A 25441-nucleotide genomic window follows, 5' to 3' on the forward strand; every position below is an offset into this window, starting at 1 on the left:
ATGGCACCGTGTGATGACAGCCATCACACAGTCACAATGCCCAGGAGGTTCAGGGTGCTTTTGGAATTGTTCGAGCTGCAGCAGTTAGTAAAGGCACCACACTGCTGTGTCAACATAAGATCAGACTGTCGCCTGAGGTGACATTGGGAAGAAGCAGGGCCCTAATCCTTGCTGTTTCCAGGCTGTGGGCAGCCCCATGCCCCAAGACCCTTCACCTCAGGTTAGAAGTGATGTTGCCCTTCCCTCTTGCCTCCCACTGTTCCTTGTAGGCTAAGGGAGGTAATGTGTGTGGAAGTACAAGAAGCTGTAAGGAATGGCAGCATACTGTCATTTTTTGAGAAAATTAGGTCACTTTTGTCAAATTTCTCTTCTCACTTCTTGACTATTCTTGTGGAAATTTGGGGGCACTCCAGGGTGTGCTATCAGTGCTTCTGGCAGGGCACCTGCTTGGTGTGCATAGAGAAGGCTTTTGCTAGAGCATGGACAGGGACTCCAGCCACTCACTGCCCTCAGCTTTGTATCACTTCCATTTTTCATGCTATAACTTAAAAGATAAAGGAGCCAGGCGTGGTGACACACACTTGTAATCCCAGGAGATTGAGGCAGGAGGATCACAAAATCAAGCTCAACATAGGCTACATAGAGAAACCCTGTCCCAAAAAAAGTAACCAGATAAGATAGATAAATAGATAGACAGACAGACAGACATGTATAAAAAGAAAAACTGTTTGCTTTCTTATAGTTTGATCAGCTGATGGAGAATTCGTGTTACTAACTTTTATATAGTAACTCTTCTTGCATCTTTAAACACATAAAGCTGGGCCCAAGGCTGCATGCCTGTAATACCAGCACTCAGGAAAGAACCTGGCCACCCTGAACCTGGAAGGAGCCATGAGAAAAAGATTGCAAGTTCAAGGCCGGTCTGGACTTGCTAAGCCCTGCCTCAATAAACCAAAAGCAAAAACCAAAAATCCACAGTTAAAATACAAACAAGGAGCTGGGAATATGGCTCAAGTGGTAGCCTAGCAAGCAGGAGCCTCTGAATTCAATTCCAAATACAGTCAATTAAGAAATAAATAAAATAAGAACTGTTTAACTTGATACTGAGTAATTCTAAATCAATAGCTTTCTAAACTGTATAAAGATAATTTTTTTCATTCACCTGCATATCACCTTGAGGGTGGAAGAGGCAAGTCAGCTGTCCTCTGATGTCTCCTGTCTTCAACTTTGTGCTCCTTCAGTGTGACCTTTGGTGAGGCTCAAAGGAGGCACTGCCGCCCTGGGGAGCAGCAGGCAGATGGGTCAGAGCTGGCTCTTCTCAGGCTCCACCTGGCCGCTTCTGCTAATAACCACTTGCACTGCATGCAGTGGGAGTCCACCTTTACCCTAAGAAGCATTTGTCAGATAGTGACTCATTCAGTCCTTAGAACAACCACATAAAGTGGGTGTAGTTATCCAGTTTACAGAAGAGGACACTGAGGCATGTGGAGGTTACTGGACTTGCCTAGGAGTGGGTATTTGAAACAAGTGGTCTGGGTCTAAGGCCCCTTCTTCCAGCTGCTGGCTGCCATCACCATTGGCATACCCCATGTGACGTGACAAAGCCCTCTTGAGTCTTCTTCCCTGCCACCAGCATCTCTGCCCCCCACAGAAGGGCAGCATCAGCTGTGCTCACTGGTAGGCCATGTCCATTCAGAAGAGCTGATAAAAATGTACCTGCAGCGCCAGGCTCAGGGACTGCATTCCCCCTGAACCTCTCAAAGTGACATGGTTTCCATGTGGTCATTCCTCTCAGCTGTCTCATAGGGACATGTCATGGGATCATAGTGATCTTCAAAGCCAGCTGTGTCAAGATGGTCTCAGTGAGGCAAACAGTGTGTGCTGAGGGGTATGGATGATATGACTGAAAGTCATTTTAGTTCCATTTTTACTTTCCTACTCTTATGCAATACATGTATTATTTTTATTATAAGACTTTTTCTATTGAAAAAATTAAATGAGGACCATGAGACAAAGAAAAAGTTTATCCAGTGGTACAATTGGTGAAATAAAAGTTGCACCAAAAACAAATTTGGTGTCTGGGCTTCTCGTAATGGAAGTGGAGAGGGAAATATAGCCAGTTCTAGGTTCTCCACATCCATGGGCTGGTTATTACTCAGAAGAATCTGAGCAGTTCCCGATATGGAGCTCCCCAAAGGGTGGGTTCAACTCTGTGTGTCCATCATCGCATCTTAGATCAGAGCAGTAAGAGCCTTTTACATGGCACCCAGCTTTATCAGAGCACTATATGATCTTTACAAAGGGCTCACCTGTTGGCTTTACCTATTGTCTTCGAGTCATTGGGTAAAGCTCATATATGTTTGGTTTAAATGGAATCACACCAGTGAATAATAAAACATTGATTTACATAGTAAATGTCATGCTTCCATGGCTTGGATGTTAATGGCCGCCATAGTCAGAAGAGCAGATTGCCTCTCTGTCTCTGCTATCTGTGTCTCTTGCTAGCTATGCAGGTTTCTCCACCTCTGGGTCTCAAGGGAGCTTTGCAGACCAGTTGGGAAAGAGCCAAATAAACACATTCCTAAGAGCCATTTGCATAAACAGATATAATCCATAAATAGTGATAACAGTTTAACTTGAGATTTTGTTCACTTGCCAATGAGGACATGCCCAGCATAGTCTTTAAGTTCATTTCCATCCCACCCTGCTGTTCTGCAGCTGCCACCTGCCCCAGGTGAGCTAGACTGCAGCATCAGGTGAAAAGAAGCACTTCCTTAGGACCTCACCCGAAACTGGAAGGGGCTGAGGATGAGGAAGGGAATGTATTGAACATACCAGTGCAGTTTGCTTCTCTCTGGACTAAGACTGAGAGCTTTGTCGCTAGAAAAGGCTAATTGCTTCCTAAAAGGGATTTCTGACAGATGGACATACTCAGTTTTGCTGTTCATTGGCACACAGTCAGAAATTTAAGCAACAACGCCATTGTTGCCCTCTTACTGGCCAGCTGCCCAGGCAGGCTTGCCACAAGCACACCGATGACAACCAGCTGCAGCCTGCACCTCACCTGACCCACTGGTTCCAGTGCTTTACTTTTCCGCACACCTGCAGAGAGCCAGTTGATTGTGGCTTAATCTGAGATAATGGAAACGATTGACAAGTGGAGAGAAGAAATAGACTGAGGACAGCTTCCTCCATTAAGGCCGTACTCTGCCGGGAAGTCTCACACTCCTGGGGTGCTGTTCTTGCTCAGAGTGCACAGGAAGAGAAGCCTTTATCCCCAGTGTAGGAGTGGCACACCCCTCATCTTCAGGGTTTGCAAAATTTATACCCTGATTCAGCTTATACCCTGGGAGTTCACACCTTCAGAAGCCTCTAGACCACACCATTGCAAATCACAGGCCATGCACTTGGGAATGCCCAGCAAAGCCACTGGACATCTCCAATCCAGTACAGAAGCTGATGCACCAAATGTGGCTCCAGGGCTTCAGAGGAAACAGATGATCTAGCCCTATAGCTCTCATGATAGCCCACAGGAAAGTTGGCTCTCAGAACACTAAACAGGCCTTAAAATCTGCATTATTTGCCTTCTCAGCACTGTATATTCTCGGTCTGATTAGTAGAAAGAAGAGAGTTTTGAAGGTGTGAAGGCCTCAAAGGACACTATTCTGAAGCCAGAGGTTTTATGCACGCTTCAGAGTCACAAAGACATAGTGGAAACGTCCAGATCCGACCCTGGCACTCACCAGCTGTGTGACCAGCTGCTGACCCTGGATCAGCCAATCTCCTTGTTTGTGATGAGTAACACTGCTTTCCAGGATCCTCCTGGGCTGCTGAGGAGTTGGCTCAGTGATGTTTCAGTGATTTGGCACAATGCTAGAACACTGGGGGTGTCTGATAATTCTTCAAGTGCCTTGAAGCTTCAGAAAGCCTCTTCATTTTTGGAAAGCTTCCCAGGAGGTGGAGGTGGGAACAGGAGGGCCTGAGCTTCCCAAAGATCCAGGCCCAGGGAAGACCTGGCCTACCCTTTAGTCTGCACTAAAAAGGGTGGAGGCGGGCAGTTAGTGCCTGCCTCCAGCAATCTGGGTCCTGGTGCCTCATGAATACAACCCATCCCACACCATCCCGCAACCCATGGCAGCTGCCAAATGGACAGGCACAGGGGAGAGAATCTCCTTCTCAGCCTCCCACAGATCATGGCCCAAACCAAGAGGTTTGTGGCCCAGTTAGGACTCCTGCTCCCCTGACCCCATCCCCAGAGAACTGAATGTACTTAAGAACAAGAATTAAATATGACTCTGTTACAAATTGCCTTTTAAAATGCTGTGGCACAGTGGTATTGGCTAATATGGAGTCACACAGCTGGGATATTCGTACAAGGCAGATAGTTTTCTCCTTAGACACACAACCAGGTTTTTTGTTGTTGTTTTGACTAATTTGTCCCTGTTGTGGGTGGGTATTGAAAGTTGTCCACGGGGAAAAAAAAAAAGAAAGTTGTCTATGTTGTAGGAATGGAGCCTGTTCATTCCGGAACCATTCCAGGGCATGTGCAGGCCTGGGGGCTGAGCTGCAGCAACTCTCCTCTGTCAGACCCCCGGAGCCATCCCTTGCAGCCCCTCGCCATGCTGTGCCATCCTTGGCTTTCTCCTCACTCCTCCACTCAGCTTCTAGCAGCCTTTACCACAATTGAGGTGACACCCAGTGAGGCGACATTTCAGAATTTATAAACTAAACCTCCAAAGTGTTTCAGTACACTGACCTCGGTACACTGGTCCTCCTGGGAGGCCTTAAATTAAAGTGGGAGGCAACTTTGATTTACCTGAGTATAAATTACCAATTGCCATATAACAAATTATTCCAAAATTCTGTGAACTTAGAACAAAACAATGATTTTTTTTCTTTTAAAAATAATCATGATTTTAGGGACAGTTTTGTCTTATTTTTATTAACATACACATTAGTATGTATGGTATACATACTAATGAGTTTCAATGTGATATTTGAAAACATGCATATAGCAAGCACTGATCAAATACAGCCTCTCTTCCCTACGTCTAAGAATCACTCTTTTATAGTGCCCTCCACGTTTTTTTAACTCCCCCACGTGAGAGAGAACATGCAGTATTTGTCTTACTTCACTCAACATAATGTCCTCCAGTTCTATGAGTGCTGCTGCAGATGACAGAGCCACATTCCTTATTTTTCAGTAATCCATTGTGTATATAGACCACATTTCATTTATCCATTCATCAGTTGTTGGGCACCTAGGCTGATTCCTTATGTTAGTTGTTGTGGATCTTGCTGCAGTAAAACATGGGTGTGCAGGTGTCTCTTTGCTGATTTCATTTCTTTGGCTATATACCCAGAAGTAGGATTGCTGGATCATATTTATACTGTTTACCAAATCTGAAGTCTGTGCTGCTCACTGCTCTACTGAGTTCTGGAAAACAGAAATTAATGGAAGGAAAAAAGTTTACTGAAGGCCAGTCATGAAGGAGTCAGAGGGGACTGTCTTACATGTCTATCTTAGGACATGGGGGTGACAGTGGCTAGAAAATGCCACTGAGACTGGGCTGACATTTTTCTCCAGAGGCCATCTCTTCCTTCTTGAAAGGCCTTTGGATTTTAACCTCCTGAGACCAAATCAACATTTTCTTCTCAGATATAGGCATTATTTTTCTGTAAGTCAATCCATATGAACTGGGAAGAGGGGGCCTTACAAAGGATAGCAAGTAGAAAGGATGGATCCCATAGTTAAAAGGCTAGGGAAAAGATTGGGAGGAGAGGTGAAAACTAACGTTCCCCCAATTTATCACCTTGTATCCCAGTTCTCCATCAGAATAGCCAACATAGTTTTTTGTTTTTACATTTTCATTGTGGAAGTCTTTCACTCATTGGGTTAAATTTATTCCTAAATATATTTTTCTTTTGTAGCTATTGTAAGTGGGATTTCATGATTTTTTCCTCAACAGTCTCATTATTTGTAACATTATTGAAATGTTGCCAATTTTCGTATGTTGATTTTATATCCTGAAACATTACTGAATTTTTCAGTTCTAAGTAGTTTTTTGATAGAGCCTTTAGGTTTCTCGGTATACGGCATCAGTCTGTTAACAGACTCTCCTTTTATTTTTTCCTCTTGCCTTATTGCTCCAGCTAAAACTATATTAAGTAAGACTGGTGAGAGTGGATACTTTTGCCTTGTTCTGGATCTTGGAGGCAATGTTCTCAGTGCGATTGACTATGTATTTGTCATGTATAACATTGATTGTGTTGAGTTATGATCCTTCCAAACCTAATTTGTGTAGGTTGGTTTTGGTTTTGGTTTTGGTTTGTGATACTGGGGTTTGAACTCAGGACTTTGTACTTGCTAGGCAGGTGCTGTACTGCCTGAATGACACCTCCTGGCCTATTCAAGATATTTATCATGAGGGAAGCTGAATTTTATCAAATGCTTTTTCTGCACATATTGATTTTTTTCTTCATTTTGTTGGTGTTAGGTATTACATGTGTTTATTTGCATATATTGAATGATCCTTTCATCTCTGATATAAATCCAGCTCGATTGTAGTGAATGGCCTTTCTGATGTGCTGTTGAGTTCAATTTGCTAGTATTTTTTCTTGAGAATTTTTTCATCTATTTTCTTCAGGAATGTTGGTCTACAGTTTTCTTTTCTGATGAGTCCTTGTTTTGTTTTGGAATTAGGGTAATGATGGCCTTATAGAATGGCTCCCTCCTTTTAGTCCCTTGGATTAGTTTAAGAAGAATTGGCATTAGGCATTCTTGGATAGAATTTAGCAGTGAATCCATTTAGTAGTTTTCTTAGTTGGAAGATTTTTTTATTGCTTATTCAGTTTCATTAGTTATTATTGATTTATTAGGGTTTCTGTGTCCTCATTGTTCAATTTGATAGGTTATATGTGTTCAGAAACTTACCCATTTCTTCTAGGTTTTCCAGTTTCTTGGCACATAGGTGTTCATAACAGCTCTAACAATCCCTTGCTTTTCTGTGATATTAGTCTCCTTTTTTATGTCTCATTTAATTTATTTGAGTCTTCTCTCTCTTTTCTTAGTCTAGCTAAAGGTTTGTCAGAGTTGTGTATCTTTTGCAGTCAAGCAGCTCTATTCCACTGATCTTTTGTATTGTTCTTATAGTCTCTACTTCATTTGTTTCTGCTCGGATCATTGTTACTTCTTTCATAATACTAATTTTGGTTTGGGTTTGCCCTTGCTTTTCCAGGTCCTTGAAGTACATTCTTAGGTCATTTATTTGAAATCTTTCATTTTTTTATTTAGGCATTTATTACTATAAAACTTCCTTCTTAGTACTGCTTTTACTGTATCCCATAAGTTTTTGCTTGTTTCCATTTTCATTTGTTTCAAGAATTTAATTTCTCTTTTGACTTCTTCATTGTTCTTTCAGTAGTATGTTAAGTTTTTTATGAATTTGCATTATTTCTAGAGTTTCTTTTGTCATTAATTTCTAGTTCTATTCCATTGTGTTTAGAGAAGACACATAATTTCAGTTTTTTTAATTTGTTGAGACTTATTTTGTGGTCTGATTTTTGTTTTTTATTCATATGTGCATACAATGTTTGGGTCATTTTGTGGTCTAATTTATGGTCTGTTCTAGAGAATGTTCCATGTGCTAATAAGAAGAATGTGTGTTCTGCAACTGTTGCATGAAATGTTCTGTCAATATCTATTAACTCCATTGGATCTATAATATGGTTTACCTCAGTTGATTTTCTTCTGTCTGGTTGATCTGTCCATTGGTGAAAGTGTGGTGTTGACATCCACGACCATTATGGTATTGGATCCTATTTCTCCCTTTAGGTCTATAATGTTTAACTCTATCAGGTACTTTGGCACCTGATTTATATTTGCATACATTTACAGTTGTTATACCTTGTTGAATTGACCCCTTAGTCCTTATGTAATAACCGTCTTTATCTCTTTTTTACAGTTGGAGTCCAAGTCTCTTTTGTCTGCTGTAGTAATAGCTACTCCAGCTCTCTCTTGTTTACGCTTACATGAAATATCTTTTTGTTCGTTATTTTTTCATTGCAGTGACTAAGATACCTGACATAAGCAACTTAAGGAAGAAAAGATTTGTTTTACTCACAGACTCTAGTCCATGGTTGTTTGGCCTTATGTACTTAGTCGGATCATGGCAGCCAGAGTGTGAGGAGAAGAAGATGTTCACCTCATGGGGACAAGAAGCAGAGAGCAAGACAGGAGGGGCCAGGAGTAAGACACCCCCAAGGGCCCCAGAGATCTATCTTCAAGCATTTATCTTACTTACAGATAGCTCCCATCTCCTGAAGTCTCCAGAACCTTCTAGAATAGCACCACCAGCTATGGGCCACACACCTGTGAGGGGCATTTCAAACCGTAACAGTCTGCTTCTAGTCTTTCACTTTCACCCAGTGGTCTTTCCCAGTAAAGTGACTTTCTCGTAGGTAGCACCTTGTTTTCTTTCTTTTTTTTCATCCATTTAGTGAGTCTTTATCTTTTAAAGGGGGATTTAAGTTCAATGACATTCATTTTATTATTGATACGTAAGCACTCCTCATTTTGTTAGGTTTCTTCTATTAGTGTTGAATTTCATTTGCTCTACTTCTCATCATTTGCCTTTGTAGTTTAATGGTTGGGTGTTTCGATATGATCTTATTCTATTCTGTCTCTTTTATGTGTCTACTTTATCGGGAGGGGGGTTATACTTTGACATGTTGTCACGATAGCAGTTATCTTTTGGGGGTCAGTACTAGGGTTTGAACTTAGGGCCTCACACTTGCTAGGCAGGTGCTCTACAACTTGAGCCACTCCACTGGTCCTTTTTTGTGTTGAATATTTTTGAGATAGGGTCTTGAGAACTATTTGCCTGGTCTGGCCTCAAACCATGATCTTCCTGTTCTTTGCCTCCCAAGTAGCTATGATTATAGGCATAAGCCACCAGTGCCTGGCAAATAGCAATTATCTTTCAGTCCTGGATGTAGGAGTCCCTTAAGCATCTTCTGGAAGGCCAGTCTGGTAGTATGAATTCTGTCAGTTTCTGCTTGTCATTTCTGGGCACAGCTTCACTGGTTGTAGTATTCTTGGTTGAGTGTTATTTTCTTTCATAATTTGGAATCTGTCACTCCATTTCCTCCTGATCTGTAACGTTTCTAGCAGTGATTTCTGCCCTCACCATATCTGTGGGAGCATAGTGGGTATGGGTCAGGGCCTCTAAGACTACAGACAAGATGGTGACTGGGACTACATCTCTGAGGGCTAGGTGATGGCTCCCTCTCACCTGCCAGCTGTTGCTACTTGATAGGAAGCCCTGTTCCTTGCCTTATGACCTTTCCATGGGGCTGCCTGAGTGTCCTCACAACGTGACCTGTTCTGGGGGTCCCCATGCCACCTCTGCCTCATTTTGTTTGTTATAATAGAGTCACAGAGTCCATCCCATATGCACAGAGATGGGAAGGAGGTTTCACCTTTGGAAAAAAGTGTTAAAGAATGTGTACCTGTATTTTAAGCCACACATCTTGGCTAGTCATTTGGGGTCTTGGTACTTAATGAGTAGCTCTTATCCTTTAGGAAAAAACCCCTGCCCTCTATTCCACCTTCCTGGCAGTTGGTGAGCACTGACTTTCAGTCAGCTCTCTGGTGCTTGCTCATGGGCTCCAAGAAGCCTCAGGCCAGGTGTCCAGAGATGCTGCTCCTCACCAACCTCAGCATAAGTCACAGCTCTCACCCTCCTCCATGGCTAGCCCAACAGCAGTGCTGAGAAAGCTCCCAGGAGTTTCGGGGACCCACTTAATATTTAACAGTCAGTGTAGTATTAACTTCATTGCTCCCAAATCACATATATCCAAGCCTTTTACAATTTATTCCAAGGATGCAGGTGGAAGAGAAACTACAGTGAAAGTCTGGGGCAGTAGGGTTTGTTGTTTTTTTTTTTTTTTTAATTTCTTGTTGTTTCTCCTACTTGTAATTAATCTTCACTCAGCACTTTTCTTAGGTTTATAAAATACTACAAGTACATTCTCATTGGAACGCCATAATTTTGTAATTCAAGCATGTGAAAAATGTGTTAGGATACACAGCTAAAGAAATAGGAGTTCAGACAAGATACGCTTAAAGTTATCCCGAACTTGAACTAATATCTTCTGGTACAGATGTGCCTCTTCTCTGCCTACATCAGTGTGAAATTTATGCCAAAGGGGCAGGATGAATACTGTCTGTGCTTAAAGATTGACCTAGGGCTCCATCTGGTTTTTTTTTAATTGTTTATTCATTTATTCATATGTGCATACATTGTTTGGGCCATTTCTCCCTCCTATCCCCCAAGCCCCCTTGCTTCCAGGCAGATTTTCTTTTGCCCTCTTCTTCTCCAGTTTTGTTGAAGAGAAAACATAATAAGAAAGACATAGCATTTTTGCTAGCTTGAGATAAAGATAGCTATACAGAGAGATTCCTAGCATTGCTTCTATGCACATGTGTATTACAACCCACATTGATTCATCTCTACCAGACCTCTTCACTACTTCCTGGTCACCTTCCTATAGTGGCCTCTGCCAGTTTAAGATTACTTTATTAGCTCCTCTATAGCGGGCACATCAACCACATTCAAGTTTTAGATTTCCTTCCCTTTCTCTTTTCCTCCTGTACTTGTGTTCTCCCCTTAGCACGTGACTCATGTCCAATAAAATTACTGCAATTGTTTTAGGTCTATAATCCACATATGAAGGAGAACATACAATTTTTGGCCTTCTGAGCCTGGCTAACTGCTTAAGATTATGTTCTCCAGTTCCATCATTTACTTGCAAATGACAAAATTTCATTTTTCTTTGTGGCTAAGTAAAATTCCATTGCATATAAATACCACATTTTCTTAATCAATTTGTCAGCAGTGGGGCATCTTGGCTGTTTCCATAACTTGGCTATTGTGAATAGCGCTGCAATAAACATGGGTATGCAGGTGCCTCTGGAGTAACCTGAGTTGCATTCCTTTGGGTATATCCCTAGGAGTGGGATTGCTGGATCATATGGCAGATCTTTGTTCAGTTTTGTAAGAAACCTCCATATTATTTTCCAAAGTGGGTGTACTAGCTTACATTCCTACCAACAGTGTATGAGGGTTCCTTTTTCCCCACATTCTCTCCAACATTTGTTGTTGGTGGTGTTGCTAATGATGGCTATTCTAACAGGGGTGAGGTGGAATCTTAGTGTGGTTTTGATTTGCATTTCCTTTATGTCCAGAGATGGTGAGCATTTTTTCATGTGTTTTTGTTTTGTTTTGTTTTGATTTTTTTTACCATTTGGACTTCTTCCTTTGAAAAGGTTCTGTTTAGTTCAGTTTCCCACTTTATTGGTTCATTGATTTTGGGAGAGTTTAGTTTTTTGAGCTCCCTGTATATTCTGTTTATCAGTCCTTTGTCTGATGTATAGCCAGCGAATGTCTTCTCCCACTCTGTGGGTGGAGTCTTCAGTTTAGGCACCATTTTTTTTTTGTTGTGCAAAAACTTTTTAATTTCACGTAGTCCCATTTGTCCATCCTTTCTCTTAGTTGCTGGGCTGCTGGAGTTCTACTGAGGAAGTCTTTGCCTATACCTGTTGCTTCCAGAGTATTCCCTGCTCTTTCCTGAACTAACTTCAGAGTTTCGGGTCTGATATTAAGGTCCTTGATCCATTTTGAGTTGATAATGGTACAGGGTGATAAACATGGATCTAGTTTCAGTTTTTTGCAAGCAGATAACCACTTTTCCCAGCAACATTTGTTGAAGAGGCTGTCTATTCTCCGTCATATGTTTTTGGCGCCTTTGTCAAAAATAAGGATGTACATAGCTGTGTGGATTCATATCCAGGTCCTCTATTCTGTTCCACTGGTCTTCATATCTGTTTTTTGTGCCAGTACCATGCTGTTTTTATTGCTATTACTCTGTAATACAGTTTGAAGTCAGGTATTGTAACACCTCCAGCATTGCTCTTTTTGCTGTTCGCAGTCTCTTGTGTTTCCAAATGAACTTTAGGGTAGACTTTTCAATCTCTGTGATGAATGTCGTTGGGATTTTGATGGGAATTGCATTAAACATGTAGATTACTTTTGGTAGTATAGCCATTTTTACTATGTTGATTCTACCAATCCATGAGGGTGGGAGAGCTCTCCACCTTCTGTAGTCTTCCTCAGTCTCTTTCTTCAGAGATTTGTAGTTCTCCTTGTAGAGGTCATTCACATCCTTTGTTAAGTTTACTCCTAAGTATTTGATTTTTTTTTTGAGGCTTTTGTAAATGGAATTGTTTTCTTACATTCTTTCTCAGTTTGTTCATTGTTGGTGTGTAGAAATGCTACTGATTTTTGTAAGTTGATTTTGTATCTAGGGCTGCATCTGTAGCCAGTTCCCTGGCTGAGCCTGCCCACACCAGCCATGTGCTGCAGAAAGCTGCACAGAGCTCCTGACCCACCTTGCCCAGGCAAGAATGACTCTGCTGCACACATCCTTTCTGTACACTGCCCCTGAGGAGTGCCCTGCAAAGCCCATCACCTGGGTTTGCCCACAGCTTCCTATCACACCAACACAGCAATGTCCGAGGCCTCCTCGGGCCTTCGAGGCCCTTAGAACCACTTGCTTTTCTGAGGATGCTGTCTTGAGAAGCTGTCTGAGCTGGGCATGGTGACTCAAGTCCTTAGTCCCAGCTACTCAGGAGTCAGGGGTTGGAAGGACCATGGTTCAGGGCCAGCCCAGGCAACAAGCTCGACCAGCAGCTGGAGACAGTGGTACACACCTGTCATCCCAGCTACACAGAGAAGCACATGCAGGATGAGCACATTCCTGTCTCAAAAAATAACTAACACAGAAAATGCTGGTGGTTGTAGAGCTCAAGTGATGGAGCACCTGCCTAGCAAGTGTGAGGCCCTGAAATCAATCTCCAGTACCACCAAAAGAAACAAAAAAAAGGTTTTTGGCCGGGCATGGTGGCATATGCCGAGGTTTCAGCCACTTGAGCAGCTGAGACAGGAAGATTACTTAATCGTACAGTTCAAGACCAGCCTGAGCCATATACTGAGCGCTTTTAAAAAATCACACTTTTTTGAAATTGCAAAATAAACCCACCCCTACAGAGTACTTACCAGAATGTGTGGCCTCTGTCTCCTCCCACTAAGAAAGCCGTGTGCTGGGTTAGGAACCAGCCCGCTGCCTCCCTGGCAGAGGTCAGTCCATACCTGAGCAGCTTCGTGCATCATTTGGGTCATGTGGGTGCAGGAAGGTGGAGGTGGCGAGAGGTGCAACACCAGGGAACAGAGGGCACCATGAAGGCACAGACAGGTCTGCACAACTGCAGGCCAAGCCTCATCACCCAAACAGACATGGGCATGTGAGTGTCACACTCACTTGGGATGTAATTCCCTTGTCATTTAAATTTGGTGGAGCTGAAAGGAACGCTTTTGGGCTTTGGAACTTCATCTCATACTAAATAAAGTAGAAATGTCAACCATCTTCCTATTTACCTGGAGCAAGGCAATGTCATTCTGCCATCCAAGCTAAATAGTACCCCTCTGCCTTCAGCGCACATTCTAGAATGATCTGGGCCTGGTGTGTCACACCTGCTGAGCAGGTCTGGCTCATACTTAGACTCTGGTCCTTGAATCCTGGGCCAGAGGAGTGGGGGAAGATGCAACCATACCACAGCCATAAACTAAGGAGGTTCAGACTGTTCTTGCAATGTTTGTATTTCCTTAATTAAGCTTTGGGTTGAGAATGCATCTGTCACTCTCCTTTGTGGAGGTAACCATTTGTAAATCAGTGCACTGTTGCTTTATAATGCAGGCAGCTGTCTCTATGAGGCAGTGGTAAAAGCTCTTCACTGTGATTGAGTGTTTCTGTATAGCCGCTCAAGGGGTCAGGTGGGACCCACCAACTGACATCATTCCATAATGTGCCCTAAAAATGAAAAGTAGCTGCTGAGGGTCAGAAACACGCATTTAACATGCTCCCTCTCATATCTGTGACGAGCCATGGGCACTGCCCCTCCCAGTGATGCTCAAGCATTTCAGTGGCACAAGTCCCTACAGATACCACAATGCCTTCTCCAAACCCCTCACCAGCCCATGAGAAGCCTCCTTGTAGTGGGCTGCTGCAGCCCACTCACTGTATAGACCATTTAGAGATAAAAATGACTTCACAGAGGGGAGGGACCAATCTGAACCTAAGAAAGGTGCAAAGCAGGCAGCCTCCATGCTCTGCCTTTGCCACCCTCACTGCAGGCGGAGCTTCTGTCCTGTGTGCGCTTGGCATCCTGCCACGGGAAACACCTTTCTTCCCAGGATTTCTCTTCTGCTGTTCCTCTGATGCTCTCCACTCCTCCCCCAGAATCTGGGGCCTCAGGCAGCATCATCCCCTCCTAATTGGTTCAGGCAGAGCTAGCTAGGATTCCTGGGTGTGGTTCTTCCCCCCCCCCAAGAAAAGCCTGGGCACTTGGCACAGAGCTCCAGGTACAGTCTGCAGTGAGGAGATGACCACATGCATGTTGGGCTAGAGAGAAGTGCAGATCTGGACCTCATCCTGTGCACATCCCCACAGCCCTGGGGACAGCTTTCCTGCCTGAGTATTTTTACTCAGGTAAAAATACTCTGGTGCAGAGGCCTGCCTTCCTGATCTTTGTTCCAGTTCACTGATCTTGCTGAACTCCCAGAGTAGCCAGCCTTTGCTGCGGTCAAGGCCCCACTAGACCCCACTCCTTCCTCTCCTGTCCCTTGCCTCTTCCCTTCCTGGACTCCCTCTGCTCCAGGCTGGGAAAATTCAATGGCACACCAAGTGTTTCTTCCCTGTCCATTTCTGGTTTCATCTTACTTATCAGAAGACAGATTAGCTGGAAAATGTCATTTGGCCTGGTTTGAAGTCTAGCTTGAACCAGCTAGACTCTCTCCAAGGTCACAGTGTGTCCTCTGAGGCGAGATTCACAGCAAATTGTTCTCTGGTTTGTATTAAAAAAATGACCTCAAGGCAAAGGAGGGTGCCCACTGCCATCCTCGTCACTACAGAAATGAGTGAGGGAGTGGACGCCCGTTAGTGTCCTGGTCCACTGCATACCCTGCCTCCTGGAGGATAGCCCCTGGAGAATGTTAGCCAGCGAGGGGCTCTAATGAGGGAATCCCGTGGTCTGAATCAGTAATCAGGACTGCTCGTGAGCCTTTTCACTTACCATTTCTCCATTTCTCCCTAGCAAATAGTGGTTACTGCTAAGATCCTTTCTCTTCATTCTGCCCTTCAAAAATAAATTCTCATAGTGGCCACAGCAGCTTTTCTTCCAGAGAAAACCAAAACCCAGAAGAAGCAACCAAAGGTTACTAACCAAACAATAAAAACTATGCAGACTGACAGCTGCACAAAATTTATTTGGTACATTAAAAAAGGCCACAATCTCTCGAGTGCCCTGGAGGGTGAAACTGATATTTCTACGGAAGCTAGTAATTGCTCTTATGTGTAGCAAACTTGATGATTTTTAAAAGAAAACCTGAATGTCCCCATGTGTGATGTCTGGGAATGCTTTACAAGCATCACACAACCAAATTCCACCTGCCGCTGGAGACCAGGGCCCGGCCACTCACTGCCCCTCTTGAGTGATAGTTGTCACAGCCTGAGCAGTGTGCATGTGAACTTTCCTTAACAGATTGGTTTGATTCCAGAGAAATTTGCTGTACCTATAATATTTTATGACAGAAGTCTAGGTGCAAATCCACTTTTGGTTTTGTTGTTCTTTGAAATGACTGCAGATCCTGGCCAACTTAGAGCAAGGCTTAGCTGAAGACGGAGGCATGAGCAACGTCACGCAAGAGAGCAGGCAAGGTGAGTGATCTCCCTCTCTTAATTGAACAGCTGTCGGAAGCCACCAAGGCTGGTCCCCACAAGCTTTGTTCTCTCTCCCCTTCTCTCTGTCCTTGTTCAACAGTGTGTTTGTCCACTCACCCATTCTCTCACTCATCCCTTTCCTGGGAAAGCCAAGCACTGTGGCTGTGCTACAGGTGTACAGATTTAGACCTTAGCCTCCTTACAGGGAAGATGCACCTTACCCCAGTGGTCACAAGTACAAGAGAAGGTTCTGACCAGGGATGCATGGGAGGCCTTCCATGTGGGAAGAACAACTTACCCAGCCAGCTCTGTGGCCTGTGGCCTGTGTCAGGAGGGAACACAATGGGACACAGGTGTACGAGGGTAGGGCAGGAGGGGGAAGAAAGGCTGCCACAAGTGTACACCCTCATTGGCCAACCTTGCTGTTCTGTTTTGGAGCAGTAGAAACTTCCTGGGGTACTTGGGGTGGGCTGCGGAAGCAGATTTGCATCTTGAGAAGATTATTGTCTCAGTCTGTTTGCTGCTGCTGTCGCAAAATGCCTGAGATGAGTAACTTATGAAGAATAGGGCTTAACTGGCTCATACTTCTGGCAAGTCCCAGAGCATGGCACTGGCATCTGGGGAAGCCTTCTTGCCACCTTCATACTGGGTAGAGGGAATCATGTGGTGATTCCTACCTCCAGCCTCTCTTCCTCTTATAAAGCCACAGATCCCCACATCAGAATCTCGTGTAATCCCAGTGACCTCCAGAGGCCCCACCTCCAAGTGCCATCAGCATATAACTTTAGGAATTAAGTCGCCAACACATGAAGTTTCGAGGGATGCATTCACACCACCGCAGTCATTGTGGCTGCAGCATTCTGAGTACGTTAGCAAGGAGCCAGATTCCAACCATGCTTCAAACCTGAGTCTGGTGTCTGTGCCTAGTGGCCCCTCCTCACCTTCTCCTTACTCGGGTTACTCCCCCACCTCCAGTCCTCTGCTCTGTGCCTGTCCATCTCAGTAAACCCCTCTCATCTCAGGCCTGCCACTAGGTGTGCACTCTACTGGCAGTAGGGACTCTGGTGAAAAGCAGAAGGAGAGAATCTGAGATAGGACACCAGTCAGGTGGCCAGGACAGTGAGAGGGTTGGCGAGGATATGGGGGTGCCTTCCAGGGTCTAGCATCCTGGCTCCCATTTGTGCCTTAGGTGTGTCATTTGAGAGACTCTATGTGGGAGGTGGGAAGGTTGTGTAGTGTGGGTGATGATTGAAGAGTAGGTCTCTGGTGAGTGGTGTGTGTGATGTGTGAGGTGTGTTTCTATGGATGGATGTTGTGTATGTGTGATGTGGTGTATTTATGTGTGCATGCGAGTGCTCTCCTTTCAGTGCTTCGATTGCAGGCTGTGAGCACTGTATGGAGGAGAGACCCCCTATTCTCCCATGTGTTCCCCCTCTGGTTGTCTTATTGCCATTGGGATCCTGGCTTATGGGAAGGAGCACATCATTACTAGGTACCCAACAGCAGCCCCAGAGATCTGAGTCACAGCAGAAACAGATTTGTACAGATCTGGAGCTGGAGAGGAGACCGCAAAGGTCCTCCATGTCACACTCAAGCAAATGGTGCTGCTCAGAATGCCTTCTCCTCAACAAACACTGACAAGGGAGATACAACCAGCTAATGTACTTCTAATTGCTGGGAGGCAAAGAGAATTCGCAGTGCTATCAGTTAAGTGTGACTGAAGAACTCCAAGAATAAGCATGAATTCCAGGTGACTTCAGGTGGCCACAGCACTGACAGCTTCATGTGCAAGCAAGTCATTCTTAGAACCTGAGCCATCCCTAGAAGTGGTCTGGAATTTGTGCCCAGGCTGACAAGAGTGGGCTGTTGTTCCCATCCACCCACCTTGCAATAGCATTTTTCCCTGTGTCTGAGTCACAAGTGGGATAGACAGCCCAGGATGAGGAGCACCAACCAGGGCCAGTGGCTCATCCCTCCCTCTCTGAGCTTCGGCCCAGTTACCACATACTTTGAAGTCATCTCACTCCTTATGGTCTCCATGTGTAAATAGAGCATTAGACAGCCCTCCCCTCACCCAGGCTGCTGCCAGACCCCAGGGAGTCCATAATCCAGATTGAAAACCATAGAAGAGATGAACCTTGAAGGAATGGCATCAACGCAGGAAAATAGGAGTTTGCAGTTCCTTCTGGAGCCAACCACAGGCAGCTGCTACACAGAAGCACTACAGGTGGTGCCTTGTCTGGCCTACATGGAAAGTGCTTTTACCCTTTCAAGTGGCACTTTCGTACCCATACCAGTGTTTATTATCACTAAGTCCTGATAATAGGACAATAAGCAGAAATTGTTGCTTCCACTTGAAAGATTAAAGAACTGAGAAAGCCTCAGGAAGATGACAACCACTTTCCCCAGTCACAGGAAGTAAAACAGCCAGCCATGTGTTGACACCCAAGGGTAGCCTTGTGGAGAACCAACTTCTCCTCTAGTTCTGGGTCCAGGAGGCAGGAGAGGCCTTGTCACTGGACATGGGTAGGTTCCACGACTGCCTCCCACAGGCCAGCTCCGCAAGTACCCAGCCAGCCTGGGCAGGGGGCCTTCCCAACAGGGCACAGCTGCAAGCAAATGTGCATTGCTCACGTCACACTTGCTCATTTTCTTAGGGCTGTGGCTTGGAAATGGGCTCCTGAGTGGAGTGTTTGATCTGTTGTCTGAGGAGAGGCTGAGCACTAACCCTCCTATATTTGGGCTGCATCATCTGTGCAGATGGTCTCTTCCCAGAACCGTGAGACAGCGCTGTTTTCTGTGTCCAGGACAGCCCACAGCACATTAAACATTTTGGGCTGAAACCCAGCAGTGTTAACAGAGGGACCTTTTCAGTCAACATAGCCAGGCCTTGTAGAAGAGTGGTTTATTTGCACACTCACAAGCTGCTTTCTCCCACAGCCTCTGTTCAGCTGTGGAGGTCACGTCTGGGCCGGGTGCTGTACTCCATGGCAAACTGCCTGCTGTTGATGAAGGTATGTGGGCAGTGAGCACAGCATGCCCTGTGCTTTGGAACAGGGTGTTGGCGGGAAGACGCAAGGAAGTGTTGTGCATCCCACACCTGGAGGAGGTGGGCAGTGGCCTGGACAGAGTTCAACGAAGGCCTGGGATGCCCAGTAGAGCTCAGTGACCCTTGGGGGCAAATTTACTGCCATTTCTGCTGAAGGAAATTTCCCCAGAGAGCAGAGTTTGTGTTATCAAGTTAAATTGGATCCAAGTGATGCAATTAAAATCCCTTATTCGTCCTTTGTTTTCCTCTGACTTCCATCCAAGAAAGGTGTCCTTTGTCCTCCCTGCCGTAATGAGGTGGGGTTTTCTCATCCTGACTTAATTTAATGATGAATATCTAGAACATCAGAAGGCAGGCATCCCCTAGTCCTCTTCTGAGGACTTCACCCAGTGCCTCCCACTGAGGAGCTGGCGATGATCGATGATTGAGGTGCTCAGCTGAGCTATCAGTCACTCGAGTTTCCAGGCTATTCTTGCTCCTCACAGGCCCTGCCAGCCTGCAGCCTGTGTACCCATGGTTTTCAACTTCTCTTTTTTCAAATCCACCCCATGCCTGGCTCACCTCCCACCCTGGGCATGGGTGTCCTGCTGCCAACTGCAGGCACTGAAGCTGCCACAGGAATCTGCTAGCAGCAGATTCCCCAGAGCAGCACCAGCAACACCTTCTGGACCATTTGAGATGGCTCATCGCTCCACCCCCACCCAAGGTCATCTCCTAGCTCTGCAGCAGCAGAGCAGGCAGTGTACCTGGTACATTGCTCCTGGCTCCGTTTAGCCTGACGTGGCAGCCCCATCTGTAATGGGGCCTTCCACAGCCTGGAGGTGGCTGGATGTGGGTGTGGCCAGCTAAGTCTAGTCAGGAAAGTGAGTGTCACTCCTCTGCTGTAGGGTAGCCACAGGGCCCACAGGTGCTCCTGCCTCTGCTGCTCCTCAGGTGCGTGATGGGGGTGCAGATTGGAGAAGTCACACTTGTCCTCTGTGGCAGGTGACCTTGACACAGTTGGGAATAATTAAAATCCTGCCTGGCTCTGACACACAGCTCCTTCCTCACATTTCAGAACATGAGATAAAGGGAGTAGTTTTTAGGAGTTCTGTGAGGGTTTTCTTCCCTCACCACATCTGGCTGAGGTATTCCAAAGTGCCCATTGCCTACAGGACCACATTGTTCCTCGTCCTTCTCTGCCTTCATCACAGAGCCTGCCCCTCAAATTGGTTGCACTCTCCCAGGCCCAGGAGCTGCTCTTGTCTGCTGGGCCCTCCAGCACAGGCCAGTCCCCCAGTGCTGCTGTGGCTATCCCAAAACCCACCTGGCACCCTGAGCAATCCAGTAAGGCCTCCACCCTCAGGCTCTGTCAGCGCCATCCAAAATTCCCTGAATTCTGACTGCCAGACATGGTTATACAAAGAAATGAAGAGGAAATTATAAATCTGCTCCACTGTTGACTCATTAATTGTGGGGTCAGAACTCCTCAGTGGGGAGGCTACCTGAATTTTTAAGATGCATTCGTAGAGAACTATGGAATAAAAATGCTTTTTTTGTTGTACTGTAGTGACACCAGGCACCAAATGTAAGGCCTCTACCTGTATTGTTGGGACTCAGTGCAGAACACACTATTGTATTTCAGAAATACTTTTATTATGAATATAGGTTAATTTGAAATTTGTTTCATCTTTTATTTCCATTGGTTAAAGAGTGAAAAACATTGCAATTAAGGTTGTTCCAAGCACGTGCGTTCTGTTGCCATCTAGTGAGAATGTCTGGTATCGCAACAGTGGGTGGTCTTAAAGATGCAGTCCCCTACTTATTCCATTATGTGTATGGACTAACAACGGGTTATTTAATCAGCCATTTAGTTATTTTGCATCACATTTCTATTACCGTGATGTGTTAATTTATTATTGATGAGAAACCCAGTCATAAGTTCCAGGCCTGAGTATCTGCATAACAACACTATGAGACCCACTTGTCTGTGTGACAAGGCCCTGGAAACCCCACACACCCCATTTGTAAATGCTGCTTCCACAGGCTTCACGGTGGCATGAGGTACCTGCGGTAGCCTGAGGTACCACAAGGATGTACCTGCTCCCTGAGTCTGCCTCCCTCAGCACCTCCCCAAGTCCACGACCCTCAGGTGTCCCTACCTTCCACTCCAGCATCACCACCAAATAATTTGACTTCTCCCCAGGGAAAGGAGCATACAGTACGAGCTGCCTCCTCCTTGCTGGTTAGTGCCATGTAAGGCCTCTTAGTACTAGGATGCCGGTGAACTGCTTTTGCAGCCACTTGGCTGCTGTAGCTGCTGTTGGGAAAGTGGAGGTCATCCCTGTACGTAGGCATCTGTGTCTCTTTCCAAAGCCAAGTCTGTGATCAGGAGAGCAGAGCTCACACTTTCCCAAGAGCTCCTGTCAGCATGTTCTTTTCAAGGGGCTGTGTCCCCTCTTCTTTGAGTTAATGAGCAACCTCACTAAGGAATAATCATCTTAAAGAAGCCCTGTGACACAGCCCTAAACCTCTTCTGGTTTATTTGATGATGGGCTCATTGAAAGCGGCCACAATTCATCCCCTCTGGCATAGCTGGCTGCTGTCATGCCTGGGGGGATGGCACTCACTTTTGTCACCAGCCTCGCTGGGGTGGTCACTGGCTGCCACAGTGTGCCCCACAGTCCCTTCTCTGCTGCTGGACTGGATTCCAGCTTCTCACATGGCTCCAGAGCCTGTGGATCTACCCAGAAATAATCCTGGTAGAGCAGTAAAGGCCACCAGTGAAATAACTTTTCTTATTGAAGATCATTGGTTTCTTAAAGTCTGTCCTTTGTTGTATCAGACTGTCTTCAGAAACATTGGCCTCTAACTTCCAGCACTGAAAGAGAAGGTCATTAAGGCAGTGATGCTGGCCAGAAAGCCATCCCATCAGGGCTCACCACCTGAACCACTGCTGGCTGTCCATGCTCCCACCCTGCCACCTCGCAGTGGCAGTCTTAGCGTGAGTGTCTTAGCAGGAATGAAGTGCAGGCCAAGGTGGGGCACCTAATACTGGCCCCCAGTGACAGTCAAGGTTAGCATGAGATGCAAGGTCTGTTCTTGTTTACTTGTGTGAGAAATACGCTCACCTGTCCAAACGCAAAGAACGGACCCAGACACATGGAGTACAGTGAAAGCGAGACTTCAGTGGCCATCTTGGAAGATCAGGTGCCTGACAAGCAGACACTGGAAGCATTATATTGTCTGGTGTGCAAGTCTCTCCTCCATTTCCTCATTGGCTGAGTACTATGGGGTGTACATTCTTCTCCAGATGTCACCTAGACTTCCTATTGGGTTATTTAAAATATGACTGTCTTGGGAATGGTCAAAAGTGGGCTTTAAGTGGTATCGCCTCCTTTGTGGCAGGAAGGTCTCCCTGTGATATGTGTTTTCTGGCACATATGGTTTTTACCCATTTCCTCATTCTATCGTGATTTACCCCTCCCAGTTTAAGTTTTCAGTTGGCCCTCCCCCAACATCAGCAAGCTGACACACAAGCAAGCTGCCAGAGTTAAATGCCTTGCCTTGAAAATGGACCCCCACAGACTATTTCCAACACTTGACACCAAAAGTGATGGGTGTATTAGGATTAGAACAGACAATTCCCAGTCAGACAGGTGCTCTGGGGCCCCACAGCCCTCCCAAAAGAGGTAGAGACCAGCTGCTTTATCTTTGGAGCCTGTGCAGAACCAGAGATGGCACCCAAGTGGAAGTGGGGCCCAGACCTAATGTAGGCAGGCCAGAAGCAGCACAGGAGCTGGTCACAAAGCCTTCTCTATGGTGCCTCTCAGCACATGCACACACACTAGCATGTGCACACACAGCTAGAAGCCACAGGCACAGTGACAGGCAGCAAAAACGTCACAAGAGAGGGAACCAAAGCATGTGCAGTCTGGCTTCTTGTAGCATCAGACCTTGAATAAAATTAGTTTTAATTAGCTGCACTTGAAGGTACCAGACTGCAGTGTCTTCGTTTTTCCTGCCAAACTGGAATTTTACTTGTCATCTGTCTTTCTTTATAGCATCCCAATTAGCAAACTAGGAAGTGCAGTCCCAGTTTGGAGGAAATTGAAAAGGCAGAACACAGAAATAAAAGTAACTTCTGGGATTTCACCATGAATAAGTTAGGAGAAAGCACCACGGTTGCCCATGTACTGCTGACCATGCACTGTAACCAGGATAATATAATGAAGTGGTCAGGACCATGCCGGCCACACAGCTTGCTCAGCAGATACTGGGTTATGATGTCACAGTCACTCTACAGAGGACACTGGGTTTGTTAGGGGGCCTGAGAGGAACTAACCTCTATCCCATGTGACAAGCAGCACCCTTCTGAAACCAACCTTCACACCTGGACTCACACCTGCTTATTGCCAGTCAAAAGCATCCTCCACTCACATAGGCTGGGGAGTGGGAGGTGGACACTAGGAGGATGGCCAGGCCTTGTCTTGAAGAGGGGCTGCAGGCAGGGTCAGTGCAGGAAGCAGGGTCAGCGCAGGAAGCTATGAGGCATGGGAGACTCAAGGACATGTGCAGGTGCAGACGCCAAGCCCAGGGACCATTCCTACAGGCGCTCCCTGCATGTGTCCCAGCAAGAGCTTCCGTGCACCGCTCGCTCTGTGTGGAAGAGAGGCTGGCCAGAGGTTTAGGCTAACTGTTCAGCAGAGTTCATTTGTGGGTTGTTTGTCTCAATTTAGAGATTTCACCTCAGCTTCTAGAGTAGGAAATGTTTAATAGAACCTTTAAAATGTTGGCTTATAGGGCCTGATGTGGTAACTCACATCTCTAATCCCCAACTACTCAACAGGAAGCGATCAGGAGGATTGCAACTCAAGGTCAGCCTGGGGGGAAAGTTAACAAGACCCCCATCTCAACTAGCAAGCTGGGCATGGTGGGGCACAATGCAATCCCAGCTATGTGGGAGGCATAGGTAGGAGGATCACAGCGCAGGCCAGCCCCCAGGCAAAAAAAGTATGAAACTCGATCTAAAAAATAACTTAAAGCAAAAACATGCTGGGGACTTGGCTCAAGTAGTAGAGTACCTGCCTACCAAGTGCAAGGCCCTGAGTTCAAACTTGGGTACCACCAAAAACCAAAAAAATTGGCTTCTGTGTTTTGAGGATGGAGACTGTGCACTGTTGTGCTCTGTGCACTGTTGTGCTGCTGTGTGGCCAAGAGTGGCCTCTAGCTTACGGCACACTGTCGGGTCTCTCCTGCAGGACTACGTGCTGGCCGTGGATGCGTACCGCGAGGTCATCAAGTACCACCCAGAGCAGGAGCCGCAGCTGCTGAGTGGCATCGGCCGTATTCTCCTCCAGGTACCAGCCGATAGGCAGCCCACGCCAGGGTGGCACTTGGGAATTCCATGACTCAGGATTTAACCTCACAAATGCAGGGAACGGTGCAGGAATATTTCAGTTCAAGTTAGTGTGGCTTTAAAGTGTTAGATCTTCACAGCAGCTCTGGATTGGCCGCCTTAAGTCTTGCTGGCCTCAACATGATCTGGAGGCTAGCTGCTTAGAGCAAGTCTGCAGACTCATCTGGTCACTGAGGGAGCCCTTCAAGAGCTGTCCAACTGGGTCAGAAACAGGAGGGCCACATATCAACCTAGCAGGCTGATACTGTAGCAGCTGGAAACTGTCTTTCCATGGATGGCACTCAAGTGTTCCCTGGCAGCCTGCAGCAGTAGCCTCAGTTATGTTGCCCACCCCCCCACCCCCCACCCCGCAAGCCAAGACTGCATTTTCCTGGGATGTGTGGTGATAGGAAAGGCCCCATCCTCATTTCTGCCAGTCCCAGGACAGCAGTCCTCAGCTATGGGCTGGCAGAAGGTGGGTTCAATGCCCTCTGTCCCTTGGGCCCCTAACGGTTTCTGAGCTGGGAGAGAAAGGGAGGGGTAGGCCAGGTGGGAGGAGAAAACTTGACACCCACAGACACTTTGCTGTGCTACCTGACCTTCTGGTGTTACTGGCCTATGTGACAGATTAGCAAATTGCGGTTTATGGTTCAGTGGCCCAAGGAGGCTGCATGGATGACAGGGAGCAGGGATATAAACAGAGTCTCTGTGAGCCCAGAGCCATGCTCGTTAACTGTGACCTCTCCTCACACACACACACACACACACACACACACACACACCCCAACGAATATATGCATGTGCATACACAGGGTACCTCCTCCTCCAGGGTTAGAGGACAAACCCACTAGCATGGCCTTGTTTGACCATGCAGCCTGTCCCAGAGTGCTGCAGGGTGACCTTCCCCAGATACATGGCACAGATGCCAAGGAACATGCTCTCAAGAGCCCAGTGACAGGGCTGGACACCAAGTGGTGAGCGTCACCTCCTTACCTGCATACCAGCTGCTCCTAATAACACTTGTCAGGTCCATGTGACAAAGAACACTGTGTGCTGGGGTCTAGCAGGTACCCCATGTGCCACACCACCACTCTTACTGTCACATTAAAGCCACATCTGCTCCAACCCTCCCTGCCCTGAGACAGCCTCAGGAGCTTCCTGCAGGAGTCTGAGTCTGC

At 46.1% G+C, this 25441-nt stretch overlaps 1 protein-coding gene across 2 annotated transcripts in view; it reads left to right on the plus strand.

Moving 5' to 3' along the window:
- The window catches only part of Trappc12 (trafficking protein particle complex subunit 12), a 103299-nt gene that overhangs the window by 68605 nt on the left and 9253 nt on the right, over positions 1-25441 (plus strand). For both annotated transcript variants that reach the window (XM_074049087.1, XM_074049088.1), the window contains exons 7-9: positions 15762-15834; positions 18778-18851; positions 24127-24225. In XM_074049087.1, the coding sequence (XP_073905188.1) occupies positions 15762-15834; positions 18778-18851; positions 24127-24225 (246 nt within the window). The remainder of the gene's footprint in view (positions 1-15761; positions 15835-18777; positions 18852-24126; positions 24226-25441) is intronic.

The sequence above is a fragment of the Castor canadensis genome, chromosome 12 (assembly GCF_047511655.1).
Source record: "Castor canadensis chromosome 12, mCasCan1.hap1v2, whole genome shotgun sequence".
Taxonomy (NCBI): domain Eukaryota; kingdom Metazoa; phylum Chordata; class Mammalia; order Rodentia; family Castoridae; genus Castor; species Castor canadensis.